Source organism: Pezoporus flaviventris, unplaced genomic scaffold (genome assembly GCF_033815535.1).
Source record: "Pezoporus flaviventris isolate CSIRO_AGI_PZ_B2104156 unplaced genomic scaffold, CSIRO_AGI_Pfla_v1 ptg000066l, whole genome shotgun sequence".
In the NCBI taxonomy this organism is placed as follows: Eukaryota; Metazoa; Chordata; class Aves; order Psittaciformes; family Psittacidae; genus Pezoporus; species Pezoporus flaviventris.
In genome coordinates, this window is record NW_026892614.1 from 23318973 (window position 1) to 23346274 (window position 27302).

Genomic DNA, 27302 nt, shown 5'->3' on the forward strand with positions numbered 1-27302 from the left:
AAGCAGATTACAAGATGAATATTGTAATTTAAAAATTGATAAACTTGAAATACCTGCAACTCCTGAAGTTGAGTGTCCACTTCTACATCAGGGCTTAATAAATATTCTTTTGTTTCCTGGATCCAAGACTTCACAATATTAATCTCTGCTTCAACCTCCTCACGCTCCTTCAGCTCCTGTTTCACCATCTTCACACCTTTTTTCACTTTCTGTTGCATACTTCAGAAACAAAGAAAAACTATTTGTGAAGAATTAAGCAATGTCAAAAAACACTGCTTTGTCAAAACATACTGAATAATAGAGATAATAATTATTATCAAAAGTAATAAGAAGTGTTGCAACAGACTACTAAAGCAGCACACTTAAATTTCTCATGTTCATTCTTCAATTCATGCCTTTTAATTACAGTTCCGTGTACTTTGACATCAAGCGCACAATTCTTTTGAAGAAATCCAAATTTTTACAACCTACATCTAAGCTCACCACTACAGACCGCCCTTATTGTCAGTGGAGGAAGCAGGCAATTCTAGGCCATGATTTAGGATGATTCATCATCATTCTAAAAGAAACTTTTAAAATAGGTCAGGAGTGAGAATTAATCCATTCAGATTTGGATATCTACAATATAAAACAGCACGAGATAAAGTCCACTCCTATTGACGGCATTTGCATTGCAAAATACCTGGGATAAGGCATGGATCAAACACCTGAACAGCATTTTAGATCCAGGGACCTATCTCCATGCTCCCACTAAAGCAGAATTTCCATACTTTCGTCAAGAACTTGGATCTCCAGTAAAAAACAGAATCTTTTTTTCATGACAGCTCTGTGGAAGATCTACAGGGCTACTTGTAACTTTTAAGTACATGACATGGATCTTACTATAATGTTCCCATATTTGATTTGTGTTTGTATAAGCTTCCATAGACAAATCATGGCTTATTTACATGACCATGAGATCATCACAGACCTTATTTCTTAGAATCCAACTCTAAGGGAAGTCCAGAATTACGGAAGTGCTAATATCTACATGTTTTCTACAGAGCAATTGGTTATGCATGCACAATGAACTTTGTACAGGCTAGGTGCAGGCTTTACACTTTTTTCATTCCCTATCTCTTTTCCTCTTCCCACCAAGGAGACGCAGTTAACGGCATCTTAGTGCACTTACGAGGTGGATATGAGTCCTGAAAGTTTGCCATAAAATTTCCTCATTTTACATGGCAGAGTAAAATTTTAGATTTAAACACATACAAACACAAAGCGAAATGCTAAGATATGTTTCATTTGCGTATGCACCAAATTCCATTGTAAATTTCATAGGGTACCTACTTTTGGTACCTAAGTGCTTCCAACAGGGGAAACAAAATGGTAAACTAATCTAAACTTAGGATACAAAAACATAACAGGTTACTGCAATGGAAGTGTTCAAAATCAGTTATAACTGCAATGTAGTTTATACAACTTTTACATAAGTTACTATTATTATGCAAGGGAAGAAGTATGTGTTCTAAAATGCACGCTCCTCCTAATTGAAATAAAAAATAATGGTAAAAACGTATTTCAAAATTAACAATAATTTCAAGTTAAATTGGTACTTAATTATAATAACAAATATTCCTTTAAGCATGGGCATTGTTGATGATAACAAAAATGATAGCTGAACTCTTATTAACAAATTGTAAGGTACCATTTTTCTAGTGAATCTTTTAAAATATTGCCTTACTTGTGACATCGATCTTGCATTGCTTTGATTTCTTGCATGACTGGTAGTTCCTCTTGAGATGGAGGCTTTATTTCCACATCCTGAAGCATGCTGACAGCATGCTGTTTGAGCAGACCCGAAGATGACAGCTGGCGCTCCACCTCCAGAAGGAAACTGCTGTGGTAATCCAAGAGTTCCAGGAGTTCTGTCTTGGATGCTTTTTCTACTGAGCTTTCTGGTAAGCCACCTTGTAGCTCATCTATTGCTATGGTGGCTTTCTGAATCTATGGAAAGGAAGGTAGTCGTGGCAATAATGAAAATAAAAAGAAGCTAGTACAACTGATACCAAGAGGTGCTAAATCCAGTGCAGTACATTCAGATACTGTAAAACAGTTGTGGTACAGGGCTTGTGCAACAGTCTCTATTGCAGATATAAATCTATACTCTAATGGGCTAGATCTAGCTAACTAGCCCTAGGTCTTCACAGTGGACTAGGACTTCGTAAGGGACTTTTTTGCCAAGTGATGAATGGTTGCTTGTATTCTTTAGCATTTAGTAACTTTATTGCCATAGGACCTAGAGCTCTACCCCAAGGTACACCCATACTTGGCATATGTGATTAACAAAACTATTATCCTCATACCCGTAGAACCTGAAGTCTGAGCATAAGATAATGGACAACAGCACATAAAAAGAGACAGGATATAAAGAAAAGAGACACATGATCAGTAAGCAGTGACATGCAATGATATGCATATATCAGTGACATGCAGTGACATGCATAAATTTAGAAATAGCAACTTCATACTCTTCAGGAAAAAAAGTTGAAGAGGTTGAATTAAACTAGAATAGATCATCTGTGGAAGGGAAACAGAGGATAAGATTCTGAAGAACCGCCAGAAACCAAAATAACTGTATTTACTATATATGTATGCATATAGAAGAAAAGTGCAAACCTTGGAGGCAGTGATTCTAAACCTAGGTCTTCCATATAGGTCTTTTTAGTATGACTTGAGAAAAATTACTGCTATTCCTGCTATCAGCTTTTGTTACCAGAGGATGATTAATAAGGCAAAAAGCCTTAGTACAGTTAACAAATAAGGATTTACCAAGACCAGAAGTTACCTTATCATTAAAGCCCTTCCATTCCTGCACTGCATCTTCCAGAATTTTCTCTTGCTCTTGGGCTACATTCCGGAGACGTGTCCAGCGCTGCCAAACTGTTGTCATGGATCTACTTATAGTTGCTTTACTGGCATCATTGCTAACTTTTTCCAGCTGTGAAGTCTTTTCTTCTAGGGCTGTGATCTTCTCATGGAAAGAATTCACTACAGACACAAGAGTCTGAAAAAGCAAAAATAAACAGTTTTCCACTTTTACTCTATTCAACACACTTGCAGGCAGATGAGCTACTTCGATTCACTGAAGACAAAGAAGATGGACCCTATGCTGAGTGAAATACAGTTAGGTCTCACTTCATTTTTCATAAAATACCTCATTTTATTTTTCATGTGTCTCACTTTATTTTTCATGTACGATGTATTATTTACAATTACTTAAGGGACTTGGTCCAAAATGTAAGTCTCTGGAAGCAGCAAAAATCTGGTGTAATCAGAATTTTTCTTTCTTCCTTTGCTAGCCTCTCAAAAGGGATTGATAGTATTCAGGACCCTTCTCATTGCAAAGAAAGACTTTACTATAAGAGTCTAAAAAATGAAAGAAGCAATTCAGGGGTTTAAGCATACATTTATGTCATATTTATATCTAATGACATTTTAGATGTCCCAGGGTATCCAGATAGTCTTATGAACCTGGCAAACAGGACTTTACTGTTGGGGAAGATTCCAGCCTTCAGAGACAGAGCTGGAGATCAGCAGCACATCTACAATATCACTAACTCTCTATATTAAGGCAATTCATTAACACTCTAAATACTAGAGGAGAAAGTAATTCCTTTAAGTTACATTTTTAATTTTAGACTAAACAAGAGTTAATATTAAACCTGAACCCTTCCTGTCCTAGTAAAACTACTACATGTTACCCAAAGCAGGTAGACATTTCTACTGAATTGAATTTCTCTAGGGTACACGATTTTGGGGCTTACGTACCCAAGGCTTTCAGGAACCTTTTGGATCCTTTCAGTTCTCTACAGTCATAGGCACATAGACAGATATTAAGCTGAAAAGTGATTAAAAATATCTGTCTTGGTCACTCCAGAAATAAAATGCATGTCCCACATAACACAAACCACCCGTTGGTGTGTTCTGACAGTAATGTGCTGACGTTCCCTATTAGTGGGTGAGCAATTCAACACTTGGTGAATTCTGCTTCACAATGATAGGAAGAGCTGACATCAAAGGATCAAAAAGAAACGTCGCCGTGAGACAGGTTAGTTTTACCCTACTGATGATGTGTTGTTACAATAGTAATCCTGCTCAGTACGAGAGGAACCACAGGTTCAGACCCCTGGTGCGTGTGCGGCTTATGACTGAAAGCCTCTAAGTCAGAATCCCACCCAGACACTTGATACTGTGCTGTTGCGTCATCGGTCACTCGAGATTGTCCCAGGAGATGACAGTCTTGTTCAGAATGCATGGGATAAAGCCCTTCCTGAATCTTTGTTAGCGAAGACAGGCCTTCCTCATAAGAGAAGGAAAACTACTATCTTCAAACCCAGGCAGATGGAGCTCATCTAGCCTTGTAAAGTCTTCCTTCTAAGAGAAGGACCCTTACAAAACCTATGACTTGTGGACTTTGCTGTCACCGTCCTAGCTAGCTAGGCCATGGCAGTTAAACCTCAGGTGTAAAGGGTGGGGCCAGCTCTGTGCAAGCTGCGCCTCACCTAAAAAATCCACTGTGTGGGCTGAAAGGGCTTACTCTCACTCGTCTGTAGGGACAGGAGAGGGTCGAAACAGTAGGTGACAAGGTGCATGGGAAGCTGCAGATCCAACCTTGCATGCAGGCAGACCAGTGCATGGGTAGCTGGAGACTGCACAGGAGCTGACAGTCCTGGTCGGACACTTCCTGATTGCCTAAGCACCCCTTTTTCCAACCAGATTTGCATATCCCACATGCCCTTGGTCATTGCGCTGGTAGTAAGCATGGTTAAAGCCCTTCCCAAATCTTCGCTCTCGAAGCCAAGCCATCAATCAATGTGCTATGAGGAAAGATCTAAAAACTCAAATTAAGGCTGCCACCGGTAGGGTCCCACATAACATAAATGTATTTTCATGGAAGGAAAAGGATTTCAAATACTTTTCAGTACCTTACCTTATGTGTTAGCAATTTCTCTTCTGCTTCATAAGACGAAGCAGCTTTAGCTACTGAGAATTCAGATAATTTTTTCTCAGCCTCATTCATCACTTCAATAACCTTCTGTCTTGCTGTCTGGTACTCCTGCCACTCAGAAGTACACCTTAAACAAATATAGTTCCAGAGAGAACAATTTAATGCAATATAAAACTATCTGAAAAAATCAGCAATATTATTGCACCTAGTTTTCAATGTAACTGCTTAATTTTGCTGTTACACAGTACTTTTCAAGAGAAGAGAAAAATTGTTGAGAAAGAGCATACATAGAAGCATATGCTCCTGATTTTCAGCTGTGCCTTACAGAGACAGCTGTGCATTTAAGAGTCCTTGTTTAAACCTTCCTCAGTAACTTTGCCCAGGTTGCATTTTAAACCCACCCAAATTTTTGGAATCCAGAACATTTAGGACTAATAAGTAACAGTTATGCTCGTTAAAAAGCTATTTCCATTTACTTCAAAATGTCTACTTCAATTTTATTTTTTATTGTGTAGTTCTTGTGCCTGGTGGAATAAGGGACAATTATGCCCCACTATTTTTTTCAGTACTGTTCCAAACTTTACATAATTTTATCATAGCTTCCTCAGGATTACACATCTAATCAGTCAGTGGCAGAGGAGAAAACAGAATCCAAGAGCTCTGAATCCCAATATCCACTTCTCTCATCAGTAGCACAAACATTTTACATATATTAAATGTTGTGATTTTTTTTTTTAATATCACTAACAAGGTGATAAAATGAAAGAAAAATTTAAAAGATTAATATACCTTTGCAACTGCTCTTGCTGAGTTTTGGCTTCTTGTTTTGTCCCTTTGGCCTTTTCTTCCAATGCAGCCACATTCTGCATTAGCTGCTCTCTTACTGTGGCTTGGATAAAGGGCTTTATCTCAGACAAAAGGTTCTGTAACTCCTTCAAATGATTACTGAACTGACTTTCTGTGCTGAAAAATTCAATGTGGCTCTTTAGGTTCTCCTCAGAGTTCTCAACATCAAGACCATTTCTTGCTAAATGTAGAAATTCCTGAGCATCTTCAAGCCAGTCATTTGCTATCTGCATCACTCGGTAGTATTTTTCGCAGAGGCTATGTAATTTACTCAAGGTAGCCTGAAATAAAAGCGAAAATTATACAGAGGGTTACAGACATCAAACAGCAGCAACAAAAATATCCTCTGCTGTGAGTCCGTATTTTTACCATGCTTGCTTTCTTTTCCCTTCACTACATGTAACATACAGGTCCAGAGAGACTACATGGAAGTAGGTTTTGTGTGAGTTTGCACTTCTACGTGCAGATATAAATGCATATTAAGGAAGCCTTCCTCAACGGACACCTCCACCCCCACCCCAAGCCATCCATGTCAATAGGCCACAACCTAAGTCACTAAAAAAACTCAAACAATGGGATTATTAAACTAAATCTTTTCATTATGATTACAAACATCAAGCCACAGAGCCATCTTTTTCAGTTTCATGAGCAAGAAACTAATGACAAGAAGGGTACAATAACCTGTCTTGTGTGTATAGCTTCTTGAACTTCACTGTCTAGCTCCATCAACTCGGCAAGAGTGTCTTCTAGGTCAGCAGGTATCAGCTCCTTTGCTATTGTATATTTCTCCTTCTCTTTATTGCTTAGTGCATTCATTATTCTCAAGCTTGACTGCACTTCTTCCTGATGTATCTGAACCTTTCTGATTTCTTCTTGGATGCTTTGCAGTTTGAGGTCCAAACTTAATGTTCCGTTAAGTTCTGTTTTCACCCATCTCAACCAGTCAAGTGAACGACAGATTTCTGTCTGGAAGTCTATGCTTTGCACAAGTCTGTTCTCACACTCCATCACAGTATCACCAATGGCAGCATGCAAAGACTTCAGTTTCTCTTGCCAAGACTGCACTTGTTGATTTGTTGTCTGACATGCAGATGAGTCAAACTGAGGAGAAATTGCTTCTAGATGTTCAGTTATTCGTTTCAGAAGACTCCCTGAGTCTTGCAAGCTGCCCACCAAAGAATGGTATATTTTCAGCTTTTCTTCTATTGGGAGCGTTTCTTCATTTACTTTAATCTGTTCTTTCTTCACTGCCTCTAGTTGTGCCTCAAATTGCATACACATTTTCTCATGTTCCTGGCATGCTTCAATTGTGTCTTCCAACATACTGATTTTCTGTTCTATTTGCCTCTTCAACTTGTGATACAGTGTGACAAGTTTTAACATTTCATCTGGTTGCCATGGCTGGCCAGTGCTTCTAAAGGCTTCCTTCTTCTGGTTTAGTTCATCCACTGCTGCACCAAGGCTCACCACTTCACCTAAGAGACCTCTGTAGGCCTGCTGTAATGACACAGCTTCTTTGACTAAAACAGCAGCTGGAGCTTTGTCCGTGTTAATAAACTGATCTTCTAGTTCAGTCAGAGCTTTACTTGTCAACTCAACCAAAGAAGCATACTCTTTTCTAGCATTAATTGCTTCCTGAACCTTACATAATTTTTCTTTTGCCAGAGCAGTGACAGTATTGAACTGCTGAGGGAGAATGTTAAGTTTCTCATTTAGATAAGAACGATCTACTTCATTAAGTGACAGTAGGACTTCTTGGCCATCTCTTTGTAGTGCAAGTAACAGATTTTCATATTCTGGAGATTGCTCAAGAATCTGTTGATATTTTGCCAACTGGCTACATAGTTCAGAGTTAGAATTCATTACATTGACTTCTGGGAATGTGACAATATCGGCTTGCTTTAGCCAGTGGCAAGCTTTATCCAAGTCTTCTTTGAAATATTTCCTTGAAACCATATTTTTCTCCAATTCTAATAATTTCTGGTTACACTTCTGTAAAACAGCGTCATACACATTCTGTAGTTCTTGCAGTTTACCTAACACTTCACTCTTCTCTTGTTTTGTTGCTTGTTTCATTAAATCCCTTCCTTGAGCCCACAACACTGTGACTTCATTTTGATAGGCCTTTAGGTTAGCCTGGATATTCTTACAAGTCCTGATCTGCTTGTTCACATCTTCTGGCAAGAGACAAATGTGTTCCAGAAACGTTACCTTCTTCTCATGCTGGTGAATTTGGTTTGTAGCCTGAAAGACTGCCATGAGAAACTGGGTCTTTTCAGACAGTGCTTTATTCAGGTGCTTTCTTCTCTGCCCAACCAGATTGCCGAGACAAGCTACATGGTGCTGTGCATCGGAAAGTGCTTTCTGCAGCTCCTGCCTTTCATTGAGCCCTAGGTTGGTCATCACCCTGTCAGCATCCTTCACAAGTGTCTTCAGAACAAGTTGCTTGGCTTCAAGTTCACTGCAAATTGTAAGATGATCCATAAGAAGACTCTGAGCCAAATCTGGGGGTGGACTCTGTTTAAGAGCCTCTGAGATACTAGGCTGCTGCTCCTCTGCCCATTCCATTAGTTCCTGAAATTTGGAATGCACCAGACTGAGCTCTTCTAAGGTTGAAACAGAAACTTGAATTTTCCTTTTGACAAGGTCCTCTAGCTGAGTCCAGCGTTGCTCAAAATGACCAAATTGCTCCTTTACTAGTTCTTTGTCATCAAGATTCAGATGTTCTATCATCTTCTGTTTCTGATCTTTCAACTCTTCCAAAGCAAATCTTCTTTCCTGTAGTGCCAGTGCCAGTTTTTGCAAAGCTTCAAGGTGCACGTTTGTACTTTCAGCATCAGATCTATTATCAAAATGGACAGGACAGAAATGAATTAGATCCTATCTCAGGATAGACTTTTTAAAATGAGTCAGGATGAATTATAAGCCCACTATAAACTGAAATCAATATGATTTAAATACCTACAGCTTTCAGATTCCTTTGAAGGTAAAAGTCCTGAATATTCATTAAATAGTTTAACATTTTTATTCCTCTCTCTTTCATCTGAAATATGGTCATCAGGCTGACCATACAAATTAACATGAATACTACAGAGCATTCTGGTTATATTGCACATATGTAACAACAGCAAGTAGTGAGATTGTTCCACAACAATGACAGCACCAGTAATACACTCACACTTTTAGACACAGCTGGTGTGTTTGTGCTACACAAAGCAGCTGCAGCCATTTAGCAGCAGCAGCAACTAAGCTTTAATATTACAGCCTAATAGATAAAACACAGTATCACATTGAAAAACACATACAAAACGCAGTAAACAAATTAAGAGTTCAAACAAAATAGTCAAAATTCTTGAAATATCAGAAAATGCTATACTCCGAGACAGGATCAGTCAGTACTTGCCTTGAAGACAAACACTGAAGATATGGCTTCTCAGACTCTCTTTATTTCAATACAAGTAACTGTCCTATCATTAATATGTGAGGCTTGCTTTTAATTAAGCATGGAAAAAGGGATTTCAGCATCTATGCGCTAAGTCAGCTTTGTGAGTGCTACTCCTTTTTTACCTAGCCAGGTTGTCCCACTCTTTTGTAAGCTTTTCCAAGAAAACTTCAACGACGTTCATGCGATCATGGTAATCCCCTGTCCTCTGCAGATCCTCCTCCCTCTGTACGAGCAAACTATGCGCCTGAAGGCAGAGGTCCAGCCACTGATTGTTCAGTTCTCCTATTTCCTTGTGTTCAGGAGATTCTTGTCCTTGTGTTAGTTTGTTCATCTTCTCAGTCACAGAGCTAAGCGCTGACTGCTTTGACTGCAACTTCTGTCTGAATTCCTGAGAAAGATACAAATCAAAAACAATATGGTGACAGATATTCAAAGCTATAAGATGGAATTTAAATAAAAAGTCTGAAACAAATTGTGCAAGGACTAATTAAGTCAACTGCTGCGCAGATATAACTGGAAGATGTAACTTCTCTCCATCTTCTCAGGTGATGACAGGTTGGTTACGGACAAGAAAGCAAACCAGAGCAATTTTCAAGTGTCAGTGATAAGCAGAAATCATGATCAAGTCCCACCTTGCTGTCCAGGTTTCCAGACTAGCACAGCACCCACCTTAGACTAAAACATGCAAGATAGTCTGGATCTCCTGAGAATTCATTTTATCACTAGCATTTCTAGTTCATCTTCTTCCTTTTCCATTTGAGTCCATTAGGAAGCAGAGTCCTTGAGTCAGTGAGCCCCCACACATCCATACTTTGTATTGTTCCTACTTCTATAATAGCAACCACTATCGCTGTTATTAATGAAACAAAGCCAGTGATGATCTAGGTATGATTGCTGCTTAAGTTAATAAATTCCAGTACAAGTCTATCTGCATACACATTTTTTACTGAATAAGAAGTCACAGAGAATCCTAGAAAAAGAAAATACAATATACTGACAACTGAAGCTAATGAAATATTTTTCAGCCCTATCTAGGGTAAATACAATTTTTTTTCCCAAATTCTAGTTCCAATAACTAACTAAACAACCATGCCCAGCTCCAGAACTTTGCTGGGATGATGCAATTTACACTGAGGGCTTGCAGGGGTTCTGAAGGAGAGATGCTACCACCCAGCTCTGCCTCATTCCTCTTTGTGACTGTTTCAAATGGAGTGAGGCATCTTCCTTTCCCAGGACAAATTCAAGCAAAAAATACACTCTGTGCCATATCTGACAGTACAGCAGGTGCCTGCCTTTCATAATAATCCACAGTTCCCGACTGAAATAGCAAAGAAATAGGGACTTCTGCTTCTTCCTGGACTCTAATGATTGCTAGCGTAACAGCTTTCAGTCCACATTGCGCTGAGGTATCTGCGAGAGCTATGATTTCGTTTGTTCATACACTTGCACAGAATAGACATGAAACGAAGTGCTGTTTACTCTTCACCTAACTCCTTGCATGTCAGAAAAAGAACACAAGCAAACTGTAGATCAAAAATGCAAAACCTAAGCGTTTCATCATTTCATAAAAAAAAAAAAAATAATCTATTTTCCTGTTTCTTCTTGTTACTTTACTGATGTTTGTGATACATGCAGAATGGCCATAAAAATTCTCTCCTCTGTAATTAATGAGTGAAGATCTGAAGGCAACTGTCACATTATTTAGGGTAAATTAAATTGGGTTTCTGTCATACCTATTCTCCAGTAGTTTTTGGAGTCCAGAAACATTGAATAGCTTCCTCAACTAATTTTGAAATAAATCTAAATAATTTAGAAGTATTGAAAACAAAGAATTAAGCAAACATGAGCTGCAGAACTTACCTTCAGGTCCACTGTGATCAGCAATTAGCTTATTAAAAGTGAAGACAAATCAAACCAGTACACAGAAAATTGTATACTGTTAAAAAAGAGACAAAGTCAGAAAAATACTAGTGTTTTGCTTTCTGTGTCACCCTGTAATATGAATAAGGAAACAATCTTTTCTCTGACTTTCTGCTCTTGCTTAGAACATATAAGCTATTGTATGCAGTACATGCATTTTTGATGATTTTTATTAGCTGCAGGATGAACTTATGTTCCTTATGTTCTGTTCTTAACCCAAAGCATCCTTACCTTAACCTGGAGTACCATATTATGAGCAATGTTTAGCTCCAACTCTGCCCGTCTCCTTTTCAAATTCTGTAGTTGCTGATCTGCATCCTGGAAATATATCCAGAGCTCAGCCTTCATTTGTTTGATCTCCTCCCAGCCTTGAGCCAAATACTGTGAGTGCATTATCTGTTGCTCAATCTGGAAGAACAGAAATGGAGTAGGAATGTTTTAAGGCATCTATTTTCGGAGAATGAGTGATGAATATCATTCCTCCTCCAAGCACAATGCTGTACTAAATCAAATTTCTGCTGTAGATTCTGAAAGGGCTAATATTACCCACAAAGACAGTCTTAAAATTCAAAGTCATAAAAATCAGACCTATCAAAAGGAAAGTTTTTGGGAAAAAGAAACGTCATTTACCAGAGAGATCAGCCAGTATATTTCGAAGTGTCCTCAGCCTTCTGTTAAAGCTTAAATTAGTTGTACAATTTAGTCTATTGCATGCCAATAATATTGCTGGACTGTAAACACATGCCTTTACAATGACCAAATAAAAGCTTAAACTAAACACTTTCATGTAACCTGCTTAGCCCAGTTATTTTTCCTATATGCATTTCGTAAAATGCCAATACAAAGAATGCTTACCAGATCTGAGCCCATCAATCACCTTAAACCAATAGTCATACAGCTTCTTTTGCTCCAAATACAGCAGTAGGGTACCTTTAAGGTTTAGACACTGAACCAGCTTAATATATCTCAGCAATGTACTGTCTGTGATTTCGTAAAAATGTTTCACTTCTTCATATATAAAAGGAGAATCTTACTCTGATGTTTTGGATGATTTTTCACTGTTCAGTATTTGGACAGCCACTGTTTTATGGATTACCTGAATTTGTAAAATTTGGTTCTCTGGTATGGAATACTATCATATATATTAGATTTTTACTCTTGGTAGAAGTAGTTTCAAAAGGTTGGTTTTGTGTGTATATGTAACTAACATTTTCATGTTTACAACCAGGAATGTTCATAATGTTTCTTTTCTAATAATATGTTTATGATTTTATTGTAACATGAAGTACTAAGCTACTTGAAAACTTAACATTTAGGTACGCTTCATAGATTCATATGCTGAAATAGATGCACTCCAATTTATGAATTGAACCATCAGATTTTATTATGGTTACAATTAATATACTCGTATGTCCTAATAAGACCATCAGTCTAGTACTGAATAAATAATAATAGTAAAATATGTCTAAGCTTTAGTAAAATACAGAGGAGAATAGACTGAACTGTGTTTCATGAAAACAAATAATTCAGATAAGGTTTTCTTCCACAGAAACTAATTTGTATGGCTTCAGACAAACATGTTGTAACATTGCCTAAGTACCTTTAGCAACTTTTGTTGTGTGTCTTTGTATTACTACCTGGATGGCAATGTTTGGATTCAATTAAAAAAAAAATAAAAAAATGTTAAAAAATATTAAAATTATAAAAGCAGAAAGAAAATAATTTTGAAAAGAAGTACTTAAGATGATACTAAGATGACATTTCTTCAAATCATTACCCAACATGACCTTTTTAAAAGAGGATAGATCAAGGCAGTTAAAGCTCTAAACAGGATTAAAAGCAGGTTGTTGTGGTTATCTTGTACCATTTGTTTTGTTTGTTGAATATCTGTTGCTGTACTCTTCACTGCAGCATCTGACAGATCACACATGGAACACAGAAGATCCAAGTATGTATTGGCTTGCTCCTGCAGAGCCCGGAAATGTTTTACCTGAGGGAAGACAATCCTCAAATAAACTCTGAGACTGTGGAAATACTACTTTATTAAAGTTACACATTTTTACTTTAGCTTGTTATTTCCAAAGATTTTATCAGGTATGACTGCTCTGTCAGAATTATGGACAAGAGCAACTCCTAAAAACTTGATTATCATCCTACACTGCCTGTAGGAGCTCACCTCTCTTTATGAAGTTTCCTCATCACAAAAGGAAATTATTACGTTGGTGTTGACAAGCAAGGCAATGACATACCTCCTAGAGTCCCAGGAAGGAGGGGTGAGTGGCCACCTAACGCCAGTGGTGGTTCCTTGTGGGCTACACAGCCCTCTGAAAAGGTCAGAGGGTATCTAATTTCTATTAATATAAAAACTTTACCTGAAGTTACCTTATTAAGGAGAACTGAGCACTTCCAAGTGCTGAACTTTTACCTGTTTAACTGCATCTGCCAAGCTGAAGGGTGGCCAGGTCGTTGGCTTTAGCTCTGATTTCACTGTAGACAGCCAAGTCTGGCACTGCTGTAGGGTGTCCTGATGATTAACATGTTTTTGGAGTTCATTTTCCAAACTCTGGTACACCTAAAATAAACATTTTGTAACATCACTGCATTGTCACACACCATTACTGGCTCTCTTTTCCAACCTTGAAAATTACAGCTAGAACAGAATTATTAAGACTGTTATTTTAGCCGTTATACATAAAACCATCAAGGGCTGAAAGCTCCTTAAGCTCTCACTGCATCTTGCTAATTTGTGGAGAAAATGGACTATAAGGCATGGCTTCTGGAAAGTAAAAGTAAATTTCAAAACACAGAGCATTGTCTCTTGTATCTGTATTCTTGTCCATCATTTTGCCACTATGTAGTATCAGGTTGTACCTACCTCTATGCTTTTTGGAGTTTTGTATTTTGCTCTGGTTTGGGTTTTTGTCAGGTTTTGGTCTGGCTTGGTGGGGTTTATTTTTGGTTTTAAGTTGGGTTTTTTTTTGGGTTGGTTTTGACTATGCTGGATTGATGATCTAACTGGAGTAATAGAAGGACCCAGCTAGCCCTTCTTAACTGTATAGTCTGTTTTTACTAAGAGAGGATTTCCTAGCACATACTTAAGACCCATTATTGTACCTATGCAAACTACTGACACCAAGAGTGTGATTTGCTTCCTAGTTCTTGGAGCAGGAATAGTTCTAATGTCTTTGTTGCAGCTTCTCAGAAGCCAGTGTAACTTGAATGGACTGAGGGTGTGGAGAGACTGAGGTAAGAAATGTTAGGGAGTTAGTTTTGCTGGCTGCAAGGCAACATTCACTTCACAAGAAATTTAGCTGTAGCACAGTAATGATGAAGTGCTACATTAGGAACCTGTAGGCTTAATTTAAATGAAAATAGTGCAAGTTTTACACTATTTAAAGAAGTAGACACAGAAATAATAGTGTGTATTGTTCTTAAATAACATAAAAACATGTTTGAAACAAGACTTACTCTTTGGGCTGTACTACATATCGCAGAATAGCTGTCTTTTGCCCCCTGAAGATGGCTTTGTATGTTTTGCTTAAATTTTGCTTGAAGATGTTCTGTGCATTGACTGATCAAGTAGTCACCTTTACTCTTAAGGTTGTTCAAACGATCTTCAAATCCTGCAATTTCTTCCATGATAGCCTAAGAAATAGATAAAATACTTCTGAAGAAATATTTCAAATGTAAAACGTTCTGCATCACAGCCTTTTAAATAAGCTTTTTTGTTTTTTTCCTTCCTTAAACATGACTTGTCTTCAGATTTGGAAAAAGGTTTTCAGACAAACTGCATTGTTATGCTCAAACTATTAGCGTACATACTCTGCAAAATCGCTGTCAAAAGTCTGTACATAAATAGAATGTACAGACAGAAACATCAGTATCACTTCATAATGTGTAAATATTATATGCTCATTCCTCGAGACTACCCTTAATCTTCCTTTGCTGCATGCTCTCCAGGGCTCCACCAACTTCTTTTGTGCCTAGTAACGAGGACTAAACCTGATGCTGGACCATGTCTTATTCCATAAGCTCCTACACTGTAAACAGTTTTTTCCATTGACTTTGGCACAACCAAATTTTTATTTAAGGAGGTTACTTGAAGAATAGCACTAATCACAATGAGGGTGACTTCAACATTCACCCTTAGAATCTCAGTTTCAGTGAGTGGTGGGGAGCGTTAGATTTTGCTTTCTTTTATGTTCTAGAAAGCATCAGCTATTGATGCAGTGAATGATGATAATTAATAGCAACCATAATAATACCTTTAATAAAAGCAATGGAGGAAACGTTACAACCTAATGGGAGGGAGGGGGAATTCTGAAAACGTAAAATGTTTTACCTTTAAAAGTGCCAGGGCAAAAATGCCTTAGGAATAAAACTAACCAAATACATTTTTTGTGGTCTATTTCCTGGGACATCTTAGCAAAAATCTGACACAGAATTCAGACCAGTGTACAAGAAAACTCCTGTGCATATGCAGTCTCATCTGAGTAAGTCCTAACAACAAGGTAGACTTGTTAACTACATTAATGACACTGGTGATTCTTTACACAGTTAGCAGTAAGAGGAATAAAAGAGGTGAATGACAAACAACTAAAGCTCTGAAGTATAGACAGAGAAGTGAAGAAAAATTTTATTATACCAGACAAAGAAAGTTTACCCAGCAGCAAACCCACCTTGTGGTTAGCTAGTTGCTGAGTGATTATTTCAAGACTGCTACTTTCCATGAGGTCAGGGCTGACCAGCCTGCTGGACATATGTAATAACCATTTCTCCCCTTCTTGCAAATCACTGTTGTAATCCTCATGTTCTTTTACTCTTACCTCTAAGGTTTCAACGTATGCCTGCAAGTCCACAATGAACAAAATTAAATACTACGGTAAGTGTAATAATAAAAATAAAAATAAAAAAAAAAAAACAACACAAAACCACCAAACCCAAAACCGAAACCAAACCAACAAACCACCAATACAAAGCAAAAACTATCAAGAGCTTGAAAACATATAAGAGCTATCTTCTACATTTACATTCCTGTGAGGGACTTTTACAGGATTAGACTGTTAAGGAAGACATAAAAGGGCTTATTCTGTAGTAGTGAGCAGTGTTTTCAATTCTGATGAAATACTGTACTTTGAAGGCTGTGGAAGCCCCTGAGGATTTCCTTACTTTTTTTTTTTAAAGGAACACTGTCTTGACATTAAGTTCTCCTAGAAACAGTTAGTACATGATCTTTGAGACACTTCGTATGACCTATCAAATGTTATGGTTGGGCCCCTGCTGCTCACAGCCTTTGCATGTATATATTGCCTGCGATTGTGGTAGGTAAATTAAGAACATACATATTGAGCTAAAACGTATTTATCCTTTTTAAGAGAGATTTTTCATAAGATCTTCTACATTTAAGTCATCAACATTACACCTAATGCAACTGCTATCAATTTTGTGATATAGATCAGAGGAATGTTTCCAAATTTAAAAAAAAAAAAAAGACTGAAAAAATAAAATAATCTGCTATTGGTGGATAGATTTGCCATTAAAGGTACTTAGGTCAAACATAAGGTTTGCAGAGCTTATCCTTATTAGGAGTATAACCTATTAAAAGCTTTAGGAATAATCATACTTTAGAACATATTTAGTACTCTTAAAGATCTAATACTTCTACTCATATGGACTAATGAACCAATGTTAATTAATAATGTCCTTGGCTGAATTAATTTATATCCATCTTGCATTTAATTTTCTCAGTGACTTCCATTCAACACCTAAACTAAACAGGGTTTGTGTGAGATCTAGCAGAAACAAGAGACAAAATGGCAGAATTTAAGGGCATCTGTTTCTTCAAGAAAAATGTATTTAGAAATATATTTAAAGCAATTAAAAATACTAGCAATAGTACAAACTACTTGCTGATATATTTCACCTTAGTGCTATGAACACTTTATCTACCACATTCAAAACTCATTGCAGTCACTCGTTAGATTTATTTAGGTAGACATTCTTTTCATATTCAAGAATCTCTTTCTTCCCTATTTCCTACCCCTTTATCCTCCCACCCACGCTCCCCCCCCCCCCCCAAAAAAAAAAGAAGTAATGAAATCTAATTGGCTCTGTGTACAGGGTGTGACATGACAGCATGAAACAAATAGTCAATGACTTAAAGAGGGGAATAAAACATAGCAAACTGAAAGAACCTAGAATTTTCTTCCCGACTTCTTACCTTTGTTGTGCTGCAGAGTTCCTGGTAACTGCTCTGAAGGTCCTGAATGTTGTTCTTTAGAATCACATCATTCACCAGATCAAAAAGTGCTTCTCCCTTTTCAATCACTGATTTTATTGAAGGCTCGTGGGACAGAACAGTCTGCTGTATGGACTACAATGCAAGCAAGAACTAAAATGCATCCACTGAACACTGAAGATTCATTTCACTAACTTCTCTTTGATGTGAAGCACAGCCTTCTATCATAATATATATTCTCCCTTACTAGATGAGAAAAGTTGTGCTACCAGACAGGGCTATGTTTCTCAACCATGTCTTGAGAAAGCAATTTTGCAGGCATTTAAAAGTAATTGCTCTTTTTGTGAGTGGCTAGTAGCACAGATGATAATCTGCAGCTGGTGAAGGAAAGGGAGTTAATACATGTAAAGGGGCCAGTGCTAGGGATAAAATTTGTGCAGAGAAACAAATTCTGAGAATAGGTGGGAAAGCATCAACAAAGCCATGCTCTTAATGAGAAGTGTGCAGATGAGTGTGCAACCTGACCTGTTATGTCACTGTGTCACTAACTCAGAGAGCGTAGCACATGCCAGCATCTATCAAATGACAGTGAGTTACCAGCTCCCCAAATGTGTAGGAAGCAAGCACACAGTTATGACATACGATTCTGAGTACTGAAACCAGAAGGAGGTACTTAGTTGATGCTGTGCAGGTACTGCTCAGCAGTAGCGAAAACACTGGTTAACAGCACTGTTTTAGCCACAAAGTTACAATGCTAAGTGGGCTGCTATGAGGAGTTAGCTCCATCCCAGGCAGACTCAGTACACATCTTATGAAACACCTGTAAACCTGAAGTATTTTATGAATTTTATGAAAACATCATTAAGAGAAGAAATGGGGTTTGCTACCAATTTCTTTTTTTACTCATTTTTATGACTAGAAAAAAAAAAACAAAACCAAACAACACAACAAAACAATACAAAACTTCATTAAAATCCTAACTAAACCCAGAAGAGGCCATAGCAGCTGACTTAGATGTCAGTCGAGCTAGGACACCCAGAAAACTGATTAAGCCAATATAAATACAATGTCTGCAGTGAAGAAAGACAGACTGATTTCTGTCCTTGCTTAAACCACAGTCAGCTCTGTTGGTACCAATAGAATTACTCATATGTGTACTCATAAAAGAACTCTGCTTCATAACACGAAATACTCAGATATGGAAGCCTTATTAGGACATTCACATTTCAAATACAGGTGATCATCCAGATTTGCAGATACAGATATCATACACAGGTTCTCTTTAATGCCTATTTGGACATCCAGATCAGAGACATCTCATACATCTATTGAGAAAACTTGAACAGACACCTGGATTAAGAGTCACTAGATCAAAAATGATTCCATAGTACAAGGATATAATCCCTTTTTACCTTGTATTTGGACAACTGGGCCTTCTTCTCATAGAGTTCACTCTTTGGCTCCACTGGAGCATGTAACATGGCTTGGTACTCCATGACCCAATGAGTCTGTGCCTTGTACTTGTCTGAGAACTCTTTTGCCAGCTGAAGACACTTCTCTGAAGTCATGTGCTCTTTCCTGATGGAGCCAGCCAGCTCTTCAAGCTGTTCCACATGATCTCCAATTTCTTTTCTTAACTGGTCAGCTTCATTTTCCTCCATGTACTTTATAGCTCGCTCCCCCTTCTCACGGGCAGATTTCAGTAAACTGTAGCCTATGTCCATATCACTCAACAGCAGCTGTGAAGGAAGTGTTAGTTGACAGAAAATGTATGAATTAGGTGAGGACACAGAAGGAACTACTAGGAAAATTTAATGGAGTTTTCATTACAAAATTGCCTGGAGTTAAGGTGTGGTAAACTAGAAAGCAGCAGAAAAAGCAGATACTTCTGCTCTGCACTGGGGTTGTGAAGATAAACACAGAAACTGAGGACTCTCAGGAGAAAATCGGAAATGGATTAAAAGTTTTCCTTCAATTCTGAAACATGAGTTTTACTACTGCGTTATGTCAATGAGGAGAAATAAAAAGCACTTCTTGTCACAGTGCATACTGGTATAAAATATAAATGACAGGATGCCTTGCAAGGTCTTATGGAAGGATAGGATTGTATTATTTAGAACTATTCATAACCTCAACAACCAAACTGTAGGAAGTTTTATGCTGGGTCATCATTATCCTATTAGCATCTCCGGGAAAGCTGAAGTCAGAATTTTGAGCAGCTGTTGAGATGCATGTTAAAATATAGAATCTTTCTAGTGAACAGAAATAGAAATTATATTCAAGGAAGCTGTACCTCTAGTTTCTGCACTTTTTTCTCCATTGCTGTTTTATCAACCTTGTCGAACTTGGCGATCACATTTCTGAAGTTCTTGTTAGTAGCTCCATACCAATTTGTGTAAGCACTAAAAGCCAATTCTGACTCTTCTATACAGCGTATTTCTTCTTCCAGAAACTTTATTTCCTCCTTCAAACAAATATAAGGGTGAGGAAACAAGAACCACCCAGATATTTATCACTGCTATTGACTAAAGATAGCAATAAATTATTATTTATTAATAAAACCTGATAAGAATTAAACAGATTGAGTTTTTTCATTCTAGTGGGTAATTCTCACTAGGATCTTGTCAGCAACTCACTATTGTTAAAACTGAGTTAATACTAAACAACGAAAAGGTACTTACATTTTGCAATTTGAATTGTGACTTGAGATGCTTATTACTTAAAGTGACCTGAAGACTGTTCCTTACAAATTTAAATTTTCCCCTAACTATGTGTTTCTGTGATAACCTGAAAACATTTCTCTACAGGTCATTTAGCAAACGTACGAAATTCTGAATTTCTCTCCTGAGACTGCTAAAAAAGATAGTTAACAACATCTGGTGAATACTGAATATTTTGAAAGGTCATTCTCTCTATTACCACTGTCTAATACATTTAGTCCACATACATGTTCGTGCGTATATACATGAATATTTAATTAAGTCTACAGTAATTAATAAACTCTGATAAAGTCTAATTAAGAAAGTCTGTTTATATTTGCTTAACTGTCAGTTTATGATGTCACAATGAATTAATTTTTATTACTTACTAAAACATGAAGAAGAAGAGTTTGATAGCGTGATGTAAGCTGCGTAGCCTGGCTTCCCATTCTGCTTGAAGTGAGACTTTGCTCTAGTATTTGCTGAGCCAATACCCCAACTTCCTCTACATCATCTTTGTAGATTGTAATTTCTTCATGCCACTTCTATGACAAAGACATTATCCAGCTCATATGACTGATTCAAATATCTTAAGCACAACAGGAATTCATTGAAAAGGAGAGCAAATACATGGTTGTAAACATGGATTTACAAAAGGAAAATAAACAGATTCTGATGAAGGTTAAGATAACAAATACACTGGAAGTTTTATCCTATCATATGGATTGCATTTCATTACTATAGTTTCAATACTCTCCCCAAAATAATAAAAATAGAAATGCAACCTGGAATTCCTATAGAATTTGACTGAAGTTTTAAAGACGACTGTAAAGTGCAACCTCAAATGCCTTCAAATATTCTTCCTTCATTTACTCAGAACTATGCCTTCTTCTTGCAATGACTAAAGAAGAATTATTATATGAAATATATTATAATACAGAAAAAACTTCACAAGACAGCTGGTCACATTTTACTCTTGTTACCATATTAACACTTTCCCACTGTCCTGGTTTTAGCTGAGATAATTTTCTCCCTAATAGCTGGTACAGAGCTGTGTTTTGGATTTAGCATGAGGATAATGTTACACAGATGTTTTAGCTGTTGTTGAACAGTGCTTACTCCAAGTCAAGGACTTATTTTATTTCCCATACTCTGCCAGTGAGAAGGGGCACAAGAAGCTGGGAAGGAGAATCTGACCCAAACCAGCCAAAAGGATATTCCATATCACAGAATATCATGCTTAGTGTATAAACTTGGGGAACTTGGCCAGGAGCCACAGATCACTGCTGAGGGATGGGATGGGCATTGATCAGTGGGTGGTAAGCAATGGTATTGTGCATCACTTGTTTTTCTTAGGTTTTATTCCTCTCTCACACTTTCCGTTATCTCCCTGTTCACTATTATTATATTATATTTAGTCTACTCCAGGACTTAATCTTTATTCTAAGTTGTGCCTTCCTATACCACAAAGTATATGCATACAAGATCTCCTTCTGAGATTTCAACATTGGCATAGCCATACCCATAACAGTAAAACACGAGGAACCTGGATCCAAAAGGCAAGAAGCTCTCTTGGTTCCATCACTCTAGGCACTATCTCAGAATAAATTACAATGCTTCCTTGTCATTTTCACAGTGCAACCAGGAACTAATACGGAAACCTCACATGGTATTTTGTTTAAGGAACGCCTTAACTATATTCTTTACCTTCATTTGTTGAAGCTGCATCTCCTTTGTTGCTCTACCAGACAGCCTCCCAGTCCTGATAACAACTTTCCCCTCCAGGTCTGTTAGCCAGTCATTCACCTTCTGAAACTTTTTCTCCATTAACCTCAGTCTGCTCACAGCGACATTTAATTGGCTTCTTGCTTCAGAAAGTCTGTGTTGATAAAGTTGCCAATCCTGCCGCAATGATTCCAGGGCTCGGTCTTCTATCTGAGGAATGCCCCAGGGAATCACCTCCTCTCTGGCATGGACAGCAGCATTCAGTAATGCTTGTCCTTCTGCACAGTGAACCTGCAGCTCCTGTAAAGGTAGAGTTATAAATACATCACTATTAACAGTTTCCATACACACATGGCAAACAACGTCCTGGTTCTACTTAAGACAAAAGCAGTTACCTCACATTATCTAGATGCTGCCTTTAGTTATCTATGGTTGAACACATTACTAAGTTCCTGCTAAGTTTATCACCACTTCTGAAACACTAGCTGCCTGTGCTGGCATGAGATTAATGCAATCCATTCAGCACAGCCTTACATTCAAACCCTCCCAGCTCTGTGGCAAGTAGACTGTAAGACTGATTCTAAAATTGAATCTGGTTAAAAAAAGAAGGAACAAGGTGAAACATCAATCTTTTAAAATAAACAAACCTATTGTTTTTACATATGTTTCAGACATAATTCTAAAATAATTCTCAATATCCTTTTCCGGATACATGTGGTATCGGCTTCAGATCACAGAATCACAGAACACTTAGGGTTTGGAAAGGACCTTAAGATCATCTAGTTCTACCCCCCTTGCCATGGGCAGGGACACCTCACACTAAACCATGTCACCCAAGGCTAACTAATGCATAACTTGGAAACTACTGAAGTACTAGATTCACCCTTTACTGTCACTTAAGTGATCCAATAATAATCTTCCAACCTGACCATAGGAGCTAGCCTACATGACTGGAACTGCCTGAAAGTAGACGTATCTGCACTGTAAGCAATAAAAGATGAAAACCCAATGAAAAGAATAATTTTGATATTTTTATGAAACACAGGGAAAAGAAGAGGTAGGCCAACATCTAAAACAAATTCAGTACTTGCAAGAAACAATTATTATGCCTGAAGAAAGGATTATCAGTAGGCCTGGAGATTTTATTCAAGGCCTGACACTTCTTTCTGGACATGAATGACATTGTTTCTACTGACTTTACTGGAATCACTTTTGAGCAGCACAGTACTTAAAATATAACGTGATTCTAAGCTGTTCTGGAGAAAACAGAGATGTAATTTTTCTCTGGAAATTAATGTTATTTTGTTATTTCACAAGTAGGACTATGTTTTTACTTAGACTGTCAGACATTATGTACCTGTAAGTCTCGGAGTGTTGCCTCCTGTTTCTGAGCATCACCATCAAGATGTGATAAATGGTCAAGTTTTTCCTGTTCTTTCTCCAGCCATACTTCAAAGGCCTTCAGATTTCTCTGGTAAGCTTGATGTAAGTGAAGCAGCCCTTCAGCTTTTGTTACTGCCTCCTGTATAAACCAAGAAAACATAAAACCTAGACTTTCATCAAGGAGAGAAGTCTGTATCTGATGCTGAGCTGTCCTAAAATTCAAGAGTACTTGGATTCTGAGAATGGTTTTATCAATTACAGGGAAAGAAGGGTAAAAGTGGAGAAACAGATACTTATCTTGAAAGATTCTTCTCATAAGTTTGTGACTTCTGGGATCTGAAGTTTTGATATGGGATCACTTTTAAATAACACTGGGTCTAATAACAAGACCTTAATTTTTATATCAATTTAAATTAACTTTATTGAAGTCATTAATAAGGGTATTAGCTTAGAAAGTGCATATTTTTTCTTCACGATTTTTTCAATGGAGTAATAATATCTTATTAAAAGTATCTAATATCTTTAGGTTTGAAGAGTAACCAAGTCGTTTGCAGGCAGTTCCTACAGAGCACAGTGAGAAACAGACTGGAAGTCTTCTGTGCCTATGGGTAAGCAAGCTACAATAATTTCACAACCTGGCACTAAAGTATTGTGTGTCTGACCATACATTAGGCATTATTTAATAACTACAGAAGAACTTGGGTTAACTGAAGATAATCACCTACCTTTAAATACCTTTAAGTATCACCAGTTCTTTTATTATTTCTTCTTTATCCTGTATCTTACATTAAAACCCATCGTGACCTTTATCTGTCTATGCCCTTATCTCTTCCAGTCCTACAATATTAACACTTATCAGTAAATGTGGTACTTATCATGCTTTGTCTTTTGACACCAGATTAAGTTTCCTTGCTAATAAGGTCTGTGTTTAATAAGCTTCTGTAGTTGTGAACCATCTGTGAACTACCTATCCATTGGCTGCATTTATTGCAAACCATACATTTACACGAATCATATTCAGAGATGCTTCCAACTTTCCAGTCGCAATTGGCAAAATCGTATCTGCACAGAAGTCAGTGAGACTTCTGACATGAAATTCCTCAGACTATTCACCTGATGATTTTGCCAGATTCAGATTTTTAGAACCTTTCTGAAGCTTAGTGGTACAAATTCATAAATCACCCTAATAACTTTCTCTTACATTAACTTACAGCTGTCCCCAAAATTGTACTCTTCATTTAACTGTAAAATTGATTATCAATAAATAGACTTTCTCTTTTTCCTTGCTACCAAAAAAACAAGAGTGAGTGCTATCAAGAAAAACTGTACCCTCGTTCTGTCTTTGAGGAACTTATACCGCTCCTGAAGGTCCTGAAGTTCAAGCTGAGTGACATAATGCTCAGCCATCCCACTTCCTTTCACTTCAATTGTCTCCAACAGGCTGCTGTGACTCAATACTTCTTCATTGAGTAGCTGCAAAAAGGAAAGAGAATAATACATGTATGACAGGGCAGAATTAAAACAAGACCACAAATAAATCTTTCAGTTATTCTGACATTTTTTGTTGCTTATAAGGGCTTGTTGCTGGTTTGTTGTAAAGCAAACACACCTTTGCTTTGCTGAGGGCAGCTGTTTTTTCCCTCAGTTCAGCATATTGCATTTCAGAAGCATTCATACTTGCTTCTACTTTATCCATCCAGCTGGAAAATAGACGAACATCATCCTGGTAATTTGTCCATTTGGAGAGAGCTCCTTCCAGTTGACTGTAATGTAAAAATATGTGTCATGATTGTGGATGTTCTCATGCTATATAAGCAGCGAGGTATAGTCATATACATATGGTCTGGTTATTCTAGACAATATTTATAAGAAAGATATTTAACAAGCTAAGCAGTCTGACACAGAGCTATTTAAAACCCTACAGATTTTAACTAGGAGCACTGGTTGGCTGATAAAGTGAAATTAAGTTTTAAAGACTCGAACAGGACAGACTTGGAGGTCTGTAAGTGTAGCTAGCTGATGTATTCTCACCTTGGTAAATAAAATACAATTGAAAGCATAAGATCCAGATTCAGAAATTTTATGTCCTTTTGCATACATTCAAAAGTTGCCGTGTTCTAACATTTAGTTACTTTTCTTGTTTTAAACTGAAGTATTTGCACTAGTGACACCCTACCAAAGAAGGCTCATTTTCCCCTATATTTCTTTATTCTATTACTTTGAGTATACTTATTGGACACTGTAATTACAGTACCTTATGAAAATGCTAGCAAGTGGAAAACAAGACAGGATCTTGACAGAGCAACTATTAATGTCTGTGACAAGATATTCTCCTTTCTGAGAACAATTCAAGGCACCAAGGGCAACTCGAAGCAAAATTTACAACAAGATTATGGACATGTAATCCATTTTAAGAGTATATTGACAACAGGTGTTAATAGTTTCCTTCCCTTTTTCTTCTTCAAACGAATATGTCGCTTATGGCCTCTAGACCTGCGATGTTGGGCATATGCAGTCATTTTATATAGATTTGACTCTTGTAATAATAAAACTCTGGGAATTAACTTTCCAAACATTTTGACAATACTTTATTGTTAAGCATCATTCTGTACCGCATACCCTTTTTACCTCTTGCACTGGATGCAAGCAGACAGAAGAGAAGCCCAGCTGTCTTTCAGGGTTTGCAACTGCCGTTCAATCACTGGTACTCCCTCCAGAGAAGTATTTTGCAGAACAGATTCTCCTCTTGTGAGAATAATTTTCATTTGGATTTCTTTTTCCTGTTTTACTGCTAGCAGGCCCTAAAAAGTGAGTGGGTATTATTTTACTTTCATCATTAATCAGGCATGAATATACTAACTGGCTTTACTGGAAAATGAGCTGATCAAATCTAGCAGCTTAATACAAACAGCCAATTGGAAGAGGGACAGTGGGGTTCACAGATGGATTTCACAATGAAAAAGAGACTTTCAAAGGGTAGGATCAGGCTACTGAAAAATGTAATCTTAGTTGACAGGGAAGTTTTCATGGAATCTGTGCAAGTACTTAAGAGTGTAACAGAGAAGGTACTGTTGACTGGAAAAACTGATCTTTTAAAGGGAATGCCATTTAGATCGAGAAAACAATGTGATAACAAAGCTTTTGCAACAATTACTGTGAAGTATCGTCTATTTGCATTTTTCTTAACAGATCTAAAAAGAGTAGGTTTTGGAGTCTGTTGTTTCCATACCTCTAGCTTTAGCATCCGGCTGTCCAGAACACTCTTGTCTGCAGTGGGATGACAGTAGGAATCCAGCATGTGAACTGCATCAGCCACCCAGTCCTCGAGGTCTTTGATACTGTGTGAGAATTGCTGGTGCTCTGCTACCACCCTATCCATTCTTGAAACTTTTTCCTGCAATTCATACAGCAATTAGCACCAACAGCTATTCAAAGGACTGTTTATTCCCCATACCTACTTATGGACTTTAAAGTTTCATAAACTATACTCAGAAATTCTCTTCATATATTGATAATTAAAAGTACAGCTACTTAAGCATGGAATGAATTTTGCATGCAAACACACACACACACACATCGTCCAAACTTAACATAAACATGAAAATTTCAGAAATGCCTTTTTGTGGGTTTTTTTTTTTTTGGTTGGTTGTTTTTTTGGTTGTTTTATTTTTTGGATTTTCTTTTTTTGTTCGTTTGGGGTTCTTTTGTGTGTGTTCTAAGTGTAAAGCTTCACCTAATTGTCTCCTCTCATCCAAAGTACATGACATTTTTTCTGGTTTCACTTTTCTTAAACATCTGGTAAATCACATCTAGACTCCATGTAAGTGTGGCAACTGAAGAGAACTTTTTTGTTTTCCTCAATGACTTTCACTGATATTATCATTCTTTTGAAAAAAAAAAAAAAATCACAGACACTCACACAAATAAAAAATAAATGCTTAAGTTACACTGCTAAAAGGTCTGAGGCAAACAGCAGTACAGAGCAGAGTGCATTTCACACAGTAACAGAGAACTAAAGTCAAGCCAGTGAAACAGGTATAGGAAGTTACTGAG

The 27302-nt window shown here is 37.4% G+C and overlaps 1 protein-coding gene across 17 annotated transcripts in view; it reads right to left on the minus strand.

The window, feature by feature from the left end:
- Positions 1-27302, minus strand: part of SYNE1 (spectrin repeat containing nuclear envelope protein 1) — a 291988-nt gene that overhangs the window by 114911 nt on the left and 149775 nt on the right. For 16 of the 17 annotated variants that reach the window (XM_061471557.1, XM_061471555.1, XM_061471566.1 and 13 more), the window contains 22 exons: positions 26479-26643; positions 25878-26050; positions 24859-25012; positions 24579-24722; positions 23224-23388; positions 21849-22166; positions 20531-20686; positions 19736-19906; positions 18855-19181; positions 17425-17577; positions 15884-16051; positions 14673-14849; positions 13630-13776; positions 13069-13194; positions 11436-11612; positions 9407-9672; positions 6521-8681; positions 5783-6120; positions 4976-5120; positions 2831-3049; positions 1727-1989; positions 54-219 (listed from right to left, as the gene is read on the minus strand). In XM_061471557.1, coding sequence (XP_061327541.1) covers positions 54-219; positions 1727-1989; positions 2831-3049; positions 4976-5120; positions 5783-6120; positions 6521-8681; positions 9407-9672; positions 11436-11612; positions 13069-13194; positions 13630-13776; positions 14673-14849; positions 15884-16051; positions 17425-17577; positions 18855-19181; positions 19736-19906; positions 20531-20686; positions 21849-22166; positions 23224-23388; positions 24579-24722; positions 24859-25012; positions 25878-26050; positions 26479-26643 — 6279 coding nt within the window. Of the gene's footprint in view, positions 1-53; positions 220-1726; positions 1990-2830; positions 3050-4975; positions 5121-5782; positions 6121-6520; positions 8682-9242; positions 9383-9406; positions 9673-11435; positions 11613-13068; positions 13195-13629; positions 13777-14672; positions 14850-15883; positions 16052-17424; positions 17578-18854; positions 19182-19735; positions 19907-20530; positions 20687-21848; positions 22167-23223; positions 23389-24578; positions 24723-24858; positions 25013-25877; positions 26051-26478; positions 26644-27302 lie in introns of those variants that run through there. The other variant, XM_061471569.1, reaches the window with a different exon arrangement.